At 40.4% G+C, this 12,315-nt stretch overlaps 1 protein-coding gene across 8 annotated transcripts in view; it reads left to right on the top strand.

The window, feature by feature from the left end:
- LOC131221013 (protein NARROW LEAF 1) overlaps positions 1–8,853 on the top strand; it is a 29,675-nt gene extending 20,822 nt beyond the window's left edge. For 7 of the 8 annotated variants that reach the window (XM_058216072.1, XM_058216071.1, XM_058216074.1 and 4 more), the window contains 5 exons: positions 1,897–2,137; positions 2,614–2,696; positions 2,865–2,949; positions 3,430–3,930; positions 7,756–8,853. In XM_058216072.1, the coding sequence (XP_058072055.1) occupies positions 1,897–2,137; positions 2,614–2,696; positions 2,865–2,949; positions 3,430–3,930; positions 7,756–8,189 (1,344 nt within the window). In that variant the 3' untranslated portion in view covers positions 8,190–8,853. The remainder of the gene's footprint in view (positions 1–1,896; positions 2,138–2,613; positions 2,697–2,864; positions 2,950–3,429; positions 3,931–7,755) is intronic. The other variant, XM_058216075.1, reaches the window with a different exon arrangement.
- Positions 8,854–12,315: the final 3,462 nt, after the last annotated feature.

Raw genomic sequence — 12,315 nt, 5'->3', positions numbered from 1 at the left:
AAGTCCACCTATTCCTCTAGAAATCTCTTCAACATGGAGGACACTAAATTCCCCCACCTCCATCTAGGGAAAAGCAGCTGGCCATAGATATGTTCTTAGCGGAAGATAATCTGGCCAAGGATGGGAAATCCTCCTTCAAGGGCGAAATACCACACCACATATCCTCCCAAAATCTAATACGAGCACCATCTCCAAGAGAGAAAGAGAAGCTAGATCTGACTAGAGGAGCATCAGAGATGATAGCTTTCCATATACTTGAAGCTCGATAATGCGAGGATTTTTTGATATCCCAGCCCCCCTCCTCCAAACCATATTTAGCTGCGACAAATTCCCTCCATGACTTGCCTTCAACATCCATGGCTTCAAGGTCTCTATTTCCCTCACCTCCTTCAGCCAAAGGGTTACACACCTCTTGCCGCTTTAATAAATGAAACTTATGCCTTCAGCCCCATGCCATAGAAAATCCGTCCGCATCTTGTCTAGTTTATCTAAGACCAATTTTGGGCATTTATATATGGATGGGAAATATAACAGGAGATTCGAAAGAGCTGCCTTGATGAGAGTAATACGTGCCACCAAAGACATATGTTCTTTTATTATTCTTCTTTCACACTTGGGTATCCATTCGGGGTCTAACACATGTCTCTTTCGTCTGTCTTTTGTGCTCTACGTTTTAATTGCTAGAACAGTGCCATAACTTTATCACAACTGGTGAATAATCTGTCTGACCATGATAAAAGGTTTTAGCCTTCAGGTTGAGTTGCATTTGATACTTATAGCAAGGTATCGTTTTTTGTGATTGTTTTCATGAGGAAGTTTAGTAAACAACCAGTAAAATTCCGCTGGATATTGGTTGAGTCGTCATTATGGTATGTCTTAATTAATAATCATTTTTTAGTGATGTATTTGATGTTCTTGGAATCAATCTTATACACTTATAGGGCGGTATATACCCATACATGTAATTTATGTTGGTTTCACCCATGGAGGGGAGTTCTTAGACATGGAGTGCCTACCCAACCACTGACACATAAATAGAGTAATATCATATGATAAACACATTATTATATAAAACGCATTCGCCTATGAAAGCATGAAGTATAGAAAATATCTACATAAATATAAATGCATAATTTCCATCTAATACACAAAAGATTAAAATCGAGTTCTCTCTCCTAATAGCTGTGTTGTTATGTTTTACACAAGGTTTAAATTTTGTTCTTTATGACTCTGTTTTGTCCGATTTGTACCGGTTCTGGTCCGCAATGAAATGAGTCACCAGATCGATATCTGACCAAAATGGACAATTCGGGGCCAATCATACTGGTTTTAGTCTCCAGGAGAGTTGCAGTCCAAAACAGCCATATTTAAAGCACGGGTTTGACATCCTTTGAATGTGCCCGACATGGCAAATTTTTGGAAACACATATAATGCACCATTTGGAGTTTATTGGTTGGGTTGTTTGGGTGCTGTTATTGTAAGGTGAAAGAAACATTCTGAATTCTCGTGGTTTTTGACTTGAATCTTTTCATAACTCATCAACTCCTACTTGCACTTTTCCTTCTTCTGCTCAGGATGCACAAGAAAGTCGTAAGAATGTGTGGAGCTGTTTATGTGATTATGCACCGACATTTGCGATGATTTTCCTTCTTCTTCAAAGCCTTTTTCTTTGAAACCGAATTCTTTTGATTTTTTTATATTTTTTTTTGTCCATTATTCTGACCTTGCACTTCATTTGTGGATTCTTGTAGTACATACATCATCTTTCGTTCTCTTCCCTTGTATGCATTATTGTATTCACATGGATTCTCATATACCGAAAGTGTTTGAATTGTCCTTTCTCTCATATTCTTCTAATGTCAAACGATCCAATGTGTCCATTCACATATACTTAGGTTGCAAGTCAAGAGACATATGGAACTCTGGGCGCTATTGTGAAGAGCCGAACAGGCAGCCGTCAAGTTGGTTTTCTCACAAACCGGCACGTTGCGGTCGATTTGGACTATCCTAGCCAGAAGATGTTTCACCCATTGCCACCCAATCTTGGGCCTGGTGTCTATCTGGGTGCGGTGGAGAGAGCCACATCATTCATCACCGACGATCTTTGGTATGGGATATTTGCTGGAACAAACCCAGGTAATGTGGTTCCATGGTATTAATGCTGCTATTGTAGTTCTGCATTTGTAGTGGTGCTGATATTTATTTAAGAGCTTTGCTGAGCCCACATTTGCTAAATCCAATCCATCCATTAGAGGGGTATCACTACCTACATGCCCTAGCTCAAGAATAAGGTCGGTCCATGAGTTGGGTTTGAGTGTACAGCTGTGAAAAACATCGCTGAAGATTTCTAACCCGTCCACCTGTTTCCAATACCGGGGCCCACCTCTGTGTGGACCAGATTTATTTTTGGGCAAAAATCTATACAGTCAGATCACCCTGATGGTTGGCTTGGATTTACACCTATCTGCCATGCTGGTGCATGTAGTAGCATGTACATGATCTGCCTTCTATATGCATGTGGGCTTAGGAAAGTTCTTTATTTAATAGGAAGAGGTTAATAATAGTGTTGTAGGTGGTAACACACAATAAGATAGGATCTTTGTATCTTGAAGGAGGTTTGCTACATCCACAAGCATGTAGATCTGTGCCAGTTGACATGCTTCCACACGCATGCAAGATCGAGGCCGTCCATCAGGTGGGTCCTGCCGTGTATGTTCTCTGCACCATGAATCAGGCTCATCCACTCATCAGGTGGGCCATACTGTATGAAACAAATTGTTAGCTAAGGTTACTAGGCCAAATATTCTTTTAGACATTCTTTTGTTTTGTAAACCATGGTCCATGCCTGATTTTTGATTGCTAGGGGATCAAATGGTTGGACCCAGCTGATGGACAGCTAGGATGTTCCAAAGAGGTTCCAGGTCAGCACATTGGGCGGCAAATAGAGGGTATTGTATCTACATCAGCACAGAATAAGCAAACAGCCCCTATAAGTACCCATAAGCTAGGAAATATTGAAACATGTAAAAATTTGACAGTCTCGTCTTAGTAAATTCTATGCGTGCGGCCCACTTTATGGTGATCTATATCATTCATACGATGGGCCCAATGGTAGATGGGAGATGCCCCAAAATCTCCCTATCCGACAACCTGCACTGTTCATTTGGGCCCTATTAAATTGTAGACTTGGTTGTAACTGTCCATGCCCATTCAGTGGCAGGATCATCCGATCATTGGTGGAATGGGACATGGTCCAGCCTTGATGGGACCCACCAGATCATGTTTCTTTAGATCGAGTGTCATATAATAATTCAAGGATAAATCATATTCATTGCTTATTTGACCTTTTGCCAATGCTTTCTACTGATTGCCGGTTTCATGGCATTCTAATCCCCACACATGCGTATTACAATTCCGTGCACCTGCAGAAACATTTGTTCGAGCTGACGGAGCCTTTATTCCCTTTGCTGATGATTTTGACACCTCCAACGTCACCACTTTGGTGAAAGGCGTGGGCGAGATCGGCGATGTGAAGACTGTGGACTTGCAGGCGCCAATTAACAGCCTCATTGGGAGACAGGTGGTGAAGGTAGGAAGAAGCTCCGGATTGACTACCGGGACCGTAATGGCATATGCTCTAGAGTACAATGATGAGAAAGGGATTTGCTTCCTCACCGATTTTCTCGTTGTGGGTGAGAACCAACAAACTTTTGACTTGGAAGGTGACAGCGGCAGCCTCGTTCTTTTAACAGGCCAGGGTGGTGAAAAGCCGCGGCCCATTGGGATCATATGGGGTGGGACAGCCAACCGTGGACGTTTGAAGTTGAAAAGTGGTAATGGTCCGGAGAACTGGACTAGTGGAGTTGATCTTGGGCGTCTTCTAGATCTCTTGGAGCTCGATCTCATCACAACCAATGAAGGTCTTGAAGGTTTGTGCTTCGTCTTGTTCTTTACAAGCTTGTTTTTTTAGTGGAAATATAGTGATGAGCTATGCTCAGTCCCCACACTCCCTCCATACGAGGTCATGCGTGTGGAACATCCAAGCTGTGCATCGGGTGGCCTCACCTTGTAGGTGGCCTGACCTCGAAGCCAGGCTCAACCATGGGTTGACGACTCATCTTAGTTGAGTTGGACTCGGTCAAGTCCAACCCAGTTTAGCACATGAGTCAGCATTGAAATATACCCGACTCGGCTGAATCCTGACTCAACTGAGGACTGTACAAATTAGCCCGAGTCACCGAATCTTTCAGTCCATGTGGTTGACTCATCAAGTGGGCTGCTCATGTATGATACGATGGATGCTTTAAAAGAATTGATCAGGGTCCACCATCAACGTACATCTGTGGTTCACGTGTTGAGTGGAAATGATTTTTTGGGCTTGATCATCTACACAGTGGAGCCCAACTGATGGACAGCTTGGATGAGTGGCAAACGTGCCATGATGGCATTCATGTGTGGCTGTAGAGTTTCATGTCGGCCTAGCAATACATGTAATGGTTGTTTGCTCGATGGAATTCATGGCAACGTCTCACCTTTATCACTTCACTCTATAGTCTAAAAACTCGAAAACTCAACTCAGTATCTGGCCAGGTCGGGTGGACTTAGAGATCCGATCAAGACTTTTTTCATCACAACTTGGGATTTAATGAATATTTAGTGGATGTTTTGGGTAATGAATAATGATGCATATTTAAAATTGAGCTAAGTACAAAAAATGGCCAAGATGAGCAAACCAACAATGCATGGCCTGTTGGTGGATGTGTTCGGTTCTCTTCCTTGAGGTTGCGGAAGACTTCGAGTCATTGAGCTGACTGGGTCAGTGGGCTGACTCGATGAGTCTTGCTGTGTCAGAACCAAGTCGTGGCCATGAGCGAGTTTCCTAGTGACTCAGTTCAAAATCTCATCGAGTCGGGTTGACTCAGCTGAGTTTTGAGTCAAATCACCGAGTTTAGAACTGTTACTGCTCTCCATACTACATGCTTCAACAAAGATTTGAAAACGTGGCACGCCGATCTAGTGATCCAAGCAATTCATATGTTAGGATCCACCTTGGACCAAAGTTAAAATCATTCCAATTAGATCATGATTTCTATTGTTTGATTGGTTACCAAGATGGATGATAGAGCAAAACGTTGGAAATGCTTATGGTCAATGTCAAAAGCCCACTAATTGGAGTAGCAGGTTTATCCATTTCATTTGTGTGAGATGAGGTACAAATGTCTTTAGGGGGGGGGGACCAATTCCTGATAATCAATTGTGGAAAATAACTTCTCAATAGCAAAAGATAATGAAATCTTGATTTCAATTGAGTTGTATGACAACCTTCACCTAAAATCTTAGGCAGGACAACTTTATGTTACGACGTCCTTGAATCCAATATTTCAAAAGAATAAAAGAAGAGAATAAGATTATCAATCACCACAATACACAAAAAATTATAGTGGTTCGGTGTTTAACATACAATTACTCCACTCCCAAAATTACTACACGTAATTTTGGCTTTCCACTATTTTCAAGGTTTTCATAAGATCACTTTAATAACCTCTTACAATTCTTGTGATTTTTATGGGCTTACCATAATAAAACCTCAAGTGATTTTCACAGGTTAACCACTACACAACTGATGAGATTTCCAGACAATTTCAAAAAACCCAAAATGAAAGTAATATATTGAAATCAAATACATATTTTCTCGTAGACGAATGTCGATGCGGAGATACTGATGAAACCTTTTAGAAGTAGATGCTTCAATCAATGTAGCGATCCTCTTTTTTTTTTTTATGATGATGAATCAATGTATGCTCAACCAGAAAGGATCTATGGATATATAATTTTTCAAGGAATAAAACTCTAAAAGTTGTAGATTCAATTATCTAATATCAAGTTGAGTATAACTTACTCACAAATTGAATTTAAAGCTGGCCTAAGCTCCCAAAAATTCGAAAAAACTGTATTGCTGTAAACTTGACCCGAGTCACCCTACGGCTAACTCGAGCTGAGTTCAGTTGGCCGAACACAGGGTCGGGTTGGCCGAATTTCCAACAGAAACAACAATATTCGTTGCTGAAAACTTGACTTACGCTGATCTCTTGACTTACCGCTGATCTCGGGCTGACCCGAGATGGTTCGGCTGGCTGAAGGTGAGGTTGGACTGGCTGAACGCCCTCAGTTTATCATGCAAAATTTCCATAAATTAAAGTTTGAAAAACCATGATAATGCACTATGTTCTAGGGTCTTTTTTAAGATCATTTTTATCTGTAGGTTGGCATACAATTGATCTTTCTGTTGAAATCATTCTGAACCTTCTATTCTCGGGATGTTGAGTCGTGCTTTTGAAGTGTTAAAGAGAATTGAAGTACGTTGAAGATCCATACTGTATTTTGTCTATAAAATTTGACGACTACATGTTTGCTTGGAACATTAGCACTTACAATCTGATACTTGGACCGTTTCCCATTCATGATTAGGGGTGTACATCGAATCGAACTGAGTCGAGTTGGCCTTAGCTTGACTCAGCTCGGCTCGGTCCTTGAGCCTGACTGGCCAGCTCGGGCTGAGTTCGAGCCAAGATCGAGCCGAGTTCGCCATTGAGGCATTTCCACAAACACTTGGACTTCACCTTCAAAATCCCTTTGTATGTGAAATAGAAGCAATGGTTTTACAAGTATTTTATCAAACACCTTCTAAGCAACATAAAAACAAAGAAAAACCAAGAAAAAAAAAAGAGTATTTGTTTCACGTACATACCTTCCTTGCCACCAGCCACACTTTGTTGAGTCATTTTATTGAACACTTGGTGAGCAACATCAATGGCAAAGTAACTGAGTCACTAAACGGGTTCGATCCGAGTTCGATTCGAGCTGGATTCGATCTGAGTCGAGTCGAGCTGGGGCCTGCTTGAACTTGGCTCAAACTCATTTTCGAGCTAAAAAAATCAGCTCGACTCGGCTCAAACTCAGCTTCGAACCGAGTCGAATCGAGCTTTTTCGCGTTGAGTCGAGCGAGCTAACCGAGCTAGCTCGGTTCGTGTACACCCCTATTCATGATAGGGCCCACCGGATGGCACCAAATCACTAGGTCATGTGCCATGTTTCCAAATTCTTATGGGAACATACTAACAACACCAATGCATGGTTCACATGACAAACAACTACTTTTTAGATAAAATATTCCTCCTTTTTAAAGCTGGATTTTTTTTTCTCTGAGACATTCCACAGTGTACTCAGAGCACTATAAGTTATAGTACTCCTAGTTGCATTGGGACACTTTGACAGTCCAATCAATTGATTTAGACTGTCCATTAGGTCCAACATAGATTTCTTGGGCTACCATGCAAATATCATACCAATCTTATAATTCTAACCATTTTGATCATTAGCCTCTAATATGGACGGTCAAGATCATCAACGCAAAAGTAGGTCCTGTCAACAATTTGATCAGTCTATTTGTTGGGCTCCATAGATTGCTTATGATTTTAAAGAGTCACTTTTGTTAGGCAATCCTAACCGTCTCATCCACCGCTCAGAAAAAGGAGGGCTACAAAAATTATGACAAATCAGTGATGGATTTTGATCAACCAATCAGTATTCTTTTTGCATAGTGGTCCATGAAATATGTTCCAGACTCAATAGACAGTTCAGATCAATTGCATGGACTGTCCAAGTGACAGATGCAACTAGGAGCACTACAGGCACTGAAGCATCTCTCTTTTTCCCCCTCTGACTAATTCTTAATCATGATTTCTGTTTAATAGAAGCAATGCAAGAACAAAGAAGCGCATCAGCGGCAGCCATTGATTCGACGGTCGGGGAATCATCTCCCGCAGAAGGCACATTGCTGAAGGACAGGACTGAAGAGATCTATGAGCCATTGGGTTTTAACCTCCAACATATCCCCATGGAAGTTGCATCCGGGTCGGGAATAAACCCACCTTTCATGCACGCCGAGTTCCACACTGACGGGGTCGACACTGCAGCGAATGTGGAGCACCAATTCATCCCGAGCTTCACCGGCGGCTGCACGTCTCCTATGCATCAAGACCACCACCAAGGCAATCCCAAGTCAAACAATCTCTCCGCGTTGAGGAACACTTCCGAGGAAGACCTTTGTGTTTCTTTGCATTTGGGCGAACGAGAGCCCAAGCGACAGTGTTCCGAACCCACATTTAGGATGGAAGAAGCGAAATGAAGCCACATACCACACCAAAACATTGGACCCCATGTGACTCTTCGTGGGTCACGATTAGGACTTGAAGAAACATACTACAGCAATGGATTGATCGGTTTGAGTTCGTGGGGCCTTTAACCTATTTTGCATCTACGTGCTAGCTCGGACCATGGGGTCCCCATTTCATCAGAAAAGAGTATTTGGGGCCCATGCTTGATCAGAAGGGAAAATTGGGTGGTTGGGAAATGGTGCCATCAAAAGGTCAGATCTCCAACTAGTTTAATCATCATGCGGTTTTTGCATTTCTAAGCATATATATATATATATATGGATATGCGGGTCATACAATATTTAAATATTTAATAGAAAATGTTCACAAGAGAACTTGAACAGTTATATCTTGCAGTTATATATATATATATATATATATATATATATATATATATATATATATATAGTGCATTATACTATGTTTAATAGAAAATGTTCAGGAGAGAAATTGGATGGCTAGGCATGGCAGGTCAAGTTCCATTTTGATGTATTCGAAATGATATTTGTTAGGAATTATTTAGTTTGTATTTTGGTGCACAAACTCAAATGTTATGAGCCTGAAGTTATCAAAACTAGCATCGTGATTGTTTCTGTAAAAACTAAAATTTGAATTTTATTAGGAATTTTGGGGGAATCTAGTGTAAGATCAATCTGAGGTGTATTGCCGGAGGCGTATACAACTGAACTGCCATGTAGGAAACGAGAATGAACTTTTGGGGTTCTGGATTTAATGGATTTAATGGTTGTGTATTGACATAAATTTGTGGTTGCCCGGTTTGGACCGTGTGGATCGTAGGATTGTTGTTGGACCTACTTCTAGGAGTAGGCCATTGGATGGTTTGTGTAGAGAGAACTAAAAGCATGGACCTGGAAAACCAACATGGAATCCTTGGGAAATTTGAAAATTGGGGATTTGTTGTCTGGTTTGTAGTGAAGTTTTTCATGGAAGGTCAATTGTGGAATGATAAGAGTTCTCTCGTAACCATGAAAATATTTACTAGATATTTTTTTGACAGAAGTTGATATTCACAGATTTTTGAGGAAAACCTTAGAAATGGAAAAATGATTTCCATAGCTGCTTTTTCTTCTCAAACTGCAAATGCATGTAAAATGTGGTAAATAAGTAATGATGGCGTACTTGTAATTTGGTGTGGGTAAAGATTGTTGATAGGTACATTTTTTTGAAAGAGTGTCACATAAACTGTGGGCCCCAACATGATGTATGTGTTTCATCCATGCCGTCCGTTCATTTTGTTAGACCATTTTAGGGCAAGAACCAAAAAATAAGGTAGATCCATTTTAGATCATTTTAGGGCAAGAACCAAAAAATTAAGGTAGATCCAAAACCTCTTAGCCTCCAATAAATTTTCAATGTTAGGCGTTCGATCCTCACTATTTTTTGTACTTTGATCCTCTTGAGGTTTGGATCTACCTTATCTTTGGGCTTATGCCCTAAAATGATATGAAAAATGAATGGACGGTGTGGATATAACATATACTTCATGGTGGGCTTACTTGTTATACGTTGAGTTTTACTCGATTTTTGAAGTGAAATTTCACCCTAAACTAAACATGAAACAGTAGTCATAATTGCTTCTTTACCACCTTTTACATGGATATGCATTTAACTAGAAGTAAATATCTAAACAAGGAAAGAGTAAATAGATATGAAAATTGTTTTCTTTTCCTAAGTTTTTAATGCTCCCGAACATGCCATAAGAGCCTATTTGTATAGAGAGAATTCAAAACAACATGGACATAGAAAACTCTTACAAAACCCCCCATGTAGTCATCCAGCAAATTGGAAATTGTGGAATCCAACAATGAATCTGTTGTTTTATTGAATTCGTCATTTTTCATGGTAATGTTAAAAAGTCAATGGTTAAAGACCTATTTGGATAAAGAGAATCCAAAACAACACGGACATAGAAAACCCATAAAAAACTTCCATCGAGACGTCAACAAATTGGAAATTGTGGAATCCAACAATGTTTTCGATGTTTTTTTTTTTTTTTTTTGGATTTATAGTTTTTCATGAAAATGTTAAAAAGTCAATGGTTAAAGAGCCTATTTGAACGTTGAGAATCCAAAACAACACGGACACAGAAAACCCCTATGGAGTCCTCAACAAATTAGAAATTGTGGAATCCAACAATGAATCTGTTATTTTGTTGAATTTGCAATTTTTCATGGAAATGTTAAAAAGTTGGTAGTTAAAGGGCCTATTTGAATAGAGAGAATCCAAAACAACATGGACATAGAAAACTCCTACAAAACCACATGGAGTCCTCAACATAAGAGGAAATTATGGAATCCAACAACGATTCCATTGTTTTGTGGGATTTATAGTTTTTCATGGAAATGTTAAAAAGTCAATGGTTAAGGAGCTTATTTGGATAAGGAGTTCATAACAACATGGACATAGAAAACTCCTATGGAGTCGTTAGCAAATTGGGAATTGTGGAATCCAACTATGATTCCGTTGTTTTGTTGGATTTGCAGTTTTTCATAAAATTGTTAAAAAGTCAATGGTTGAAGGGCTTATTAGAATAGGTAGAATCCAAAACAACATGGACAAAGAAAACCCCTACAAAACCCTTACGGAGTCCTCTACAAATTGGAAATTGTGGAATCCAACAATGATTCTGCTGTTTGGTTGGATTTTTCATGGAAATGTTCAAATGTCAATGGTTCAAGGGCCTGTTTGGATGGAGAGAATCCAAAACAAGATGAACTTCAAAAAACCCCTGTAAAACTCTCATGGAGTCCTCAACAAATTAGAAATTGTGATCTTGTTGTTTGGTTGGATTTGCATTTTTTTTATGGAAATATTAAAAAGTCAATGGTTAAAAAGATAATAATATTTCTCATGGTGGAGCCTACATTTAACAATATATATATATATTGCAAGAAAATATATTTTTCTATGGTAACCTTCACTTTTTGCGAAGCCATTTATGACTCTTTAGCAAAATGCCATTCTTTTCTCTTTGGAAAATTACAAAGAAATTTCGATTGAAAGAATAGAATAAAAATAAAAAATTCATGCTGGGATGGAAATGGGCTTGAAGCCAGACCTAGCTTGGCCCTAGCCCAGACATGGCCCCATGTGCCATGGTCCTACTTGGGATGAAAAGGCCCTGCCCTTTGACCACCCTTCCCGACCCTGATTTTCATGCCAAATAATGGTCATGGTTGGGCTTATTATTTCAATGGTATGGATATCCTGCACGAGTAGGCTTGTATGGCCGTCAATGGGTCAGGCGACTCCACTGTATGAATGCTGTAGCATGTATGTCTGTCAATGGGCCCTGCGACCCCACTGTGAGTAGAGCTGGTCATGGGACAGACTCCACGCGTTCAGACCCGACTCGATCCGAACCAAGTGGGTGAGTCGATTCGAATCGAGTAGACTTTGTCCAATCCAAACTCAAACCGAGTCGAGTTTAGGTCACCCAGTAATTCAACTTAACTCAATCCGAAATCCAACTCAGTATTGACTCGACTCTATCCGAAACCCAACGCATATATATATATATATATATATATATATATATATATATATATATATATATATATATATATATATATATATATATATATATATATCTGTGTGTGTGTGCGCGCGCGCCCCAGATTTGATGTTTCATATCCGAGATGCCGTGTAGCTGACGGAGAGGCTGCAATTCCGGTAGGTGCACCTAGGTTTTGAGTTGTGATTTCAGCCTGTGGATACCCATTGCACCCAGCCTGACTCAACCCCAGGTAGGACTCAGTCCGGATTAGTCCAGGCTAGACCTAGACTCGGACCCGGTCAGGCATCATGGACTTGGTACTAAGTCGGGTCGAGTTCGGGTCAAGTCTATTTTAAAATCGGATCGAGTCGGGTCAGTCCTAATTCGGTCTGAATCGACTCGATACCCCGCTCTAATTGTGTGAATGGTTTGGGCTGGGCTCAGGCTAGGTTGGGCCATTCATTATTAGACAAGGGCTTGCCCAGGCCAGGAACTAGGCCTCGCTTTCAAGTTTGAGCCCAGCCCTTGGCCCATTACCAGCTCGAGTTTCATGTTTGGAAGTTCTGTGTGCCCATGCTTTA

This window comes from Magnolia sinica, chromosome 12, assembly GCF_029962835.1.
Source record: "Magnolia sinica isolate HGM2019 chromosome 12, MsV1, whole genome shotgun sequence".
Classification (NCBI taxonomy): domain Eukaryota; kingdom Viridiplantae; phylum Streptophyta; class Magnoliopsida; order Magnoliales; family Magnoliaceae; genus Magnolia; species Magnolia sinica.
Note: the sequence above shows the minus strand (reverse complement) of the source record. Positions and strands in the feature narration are given on the sequence as shown.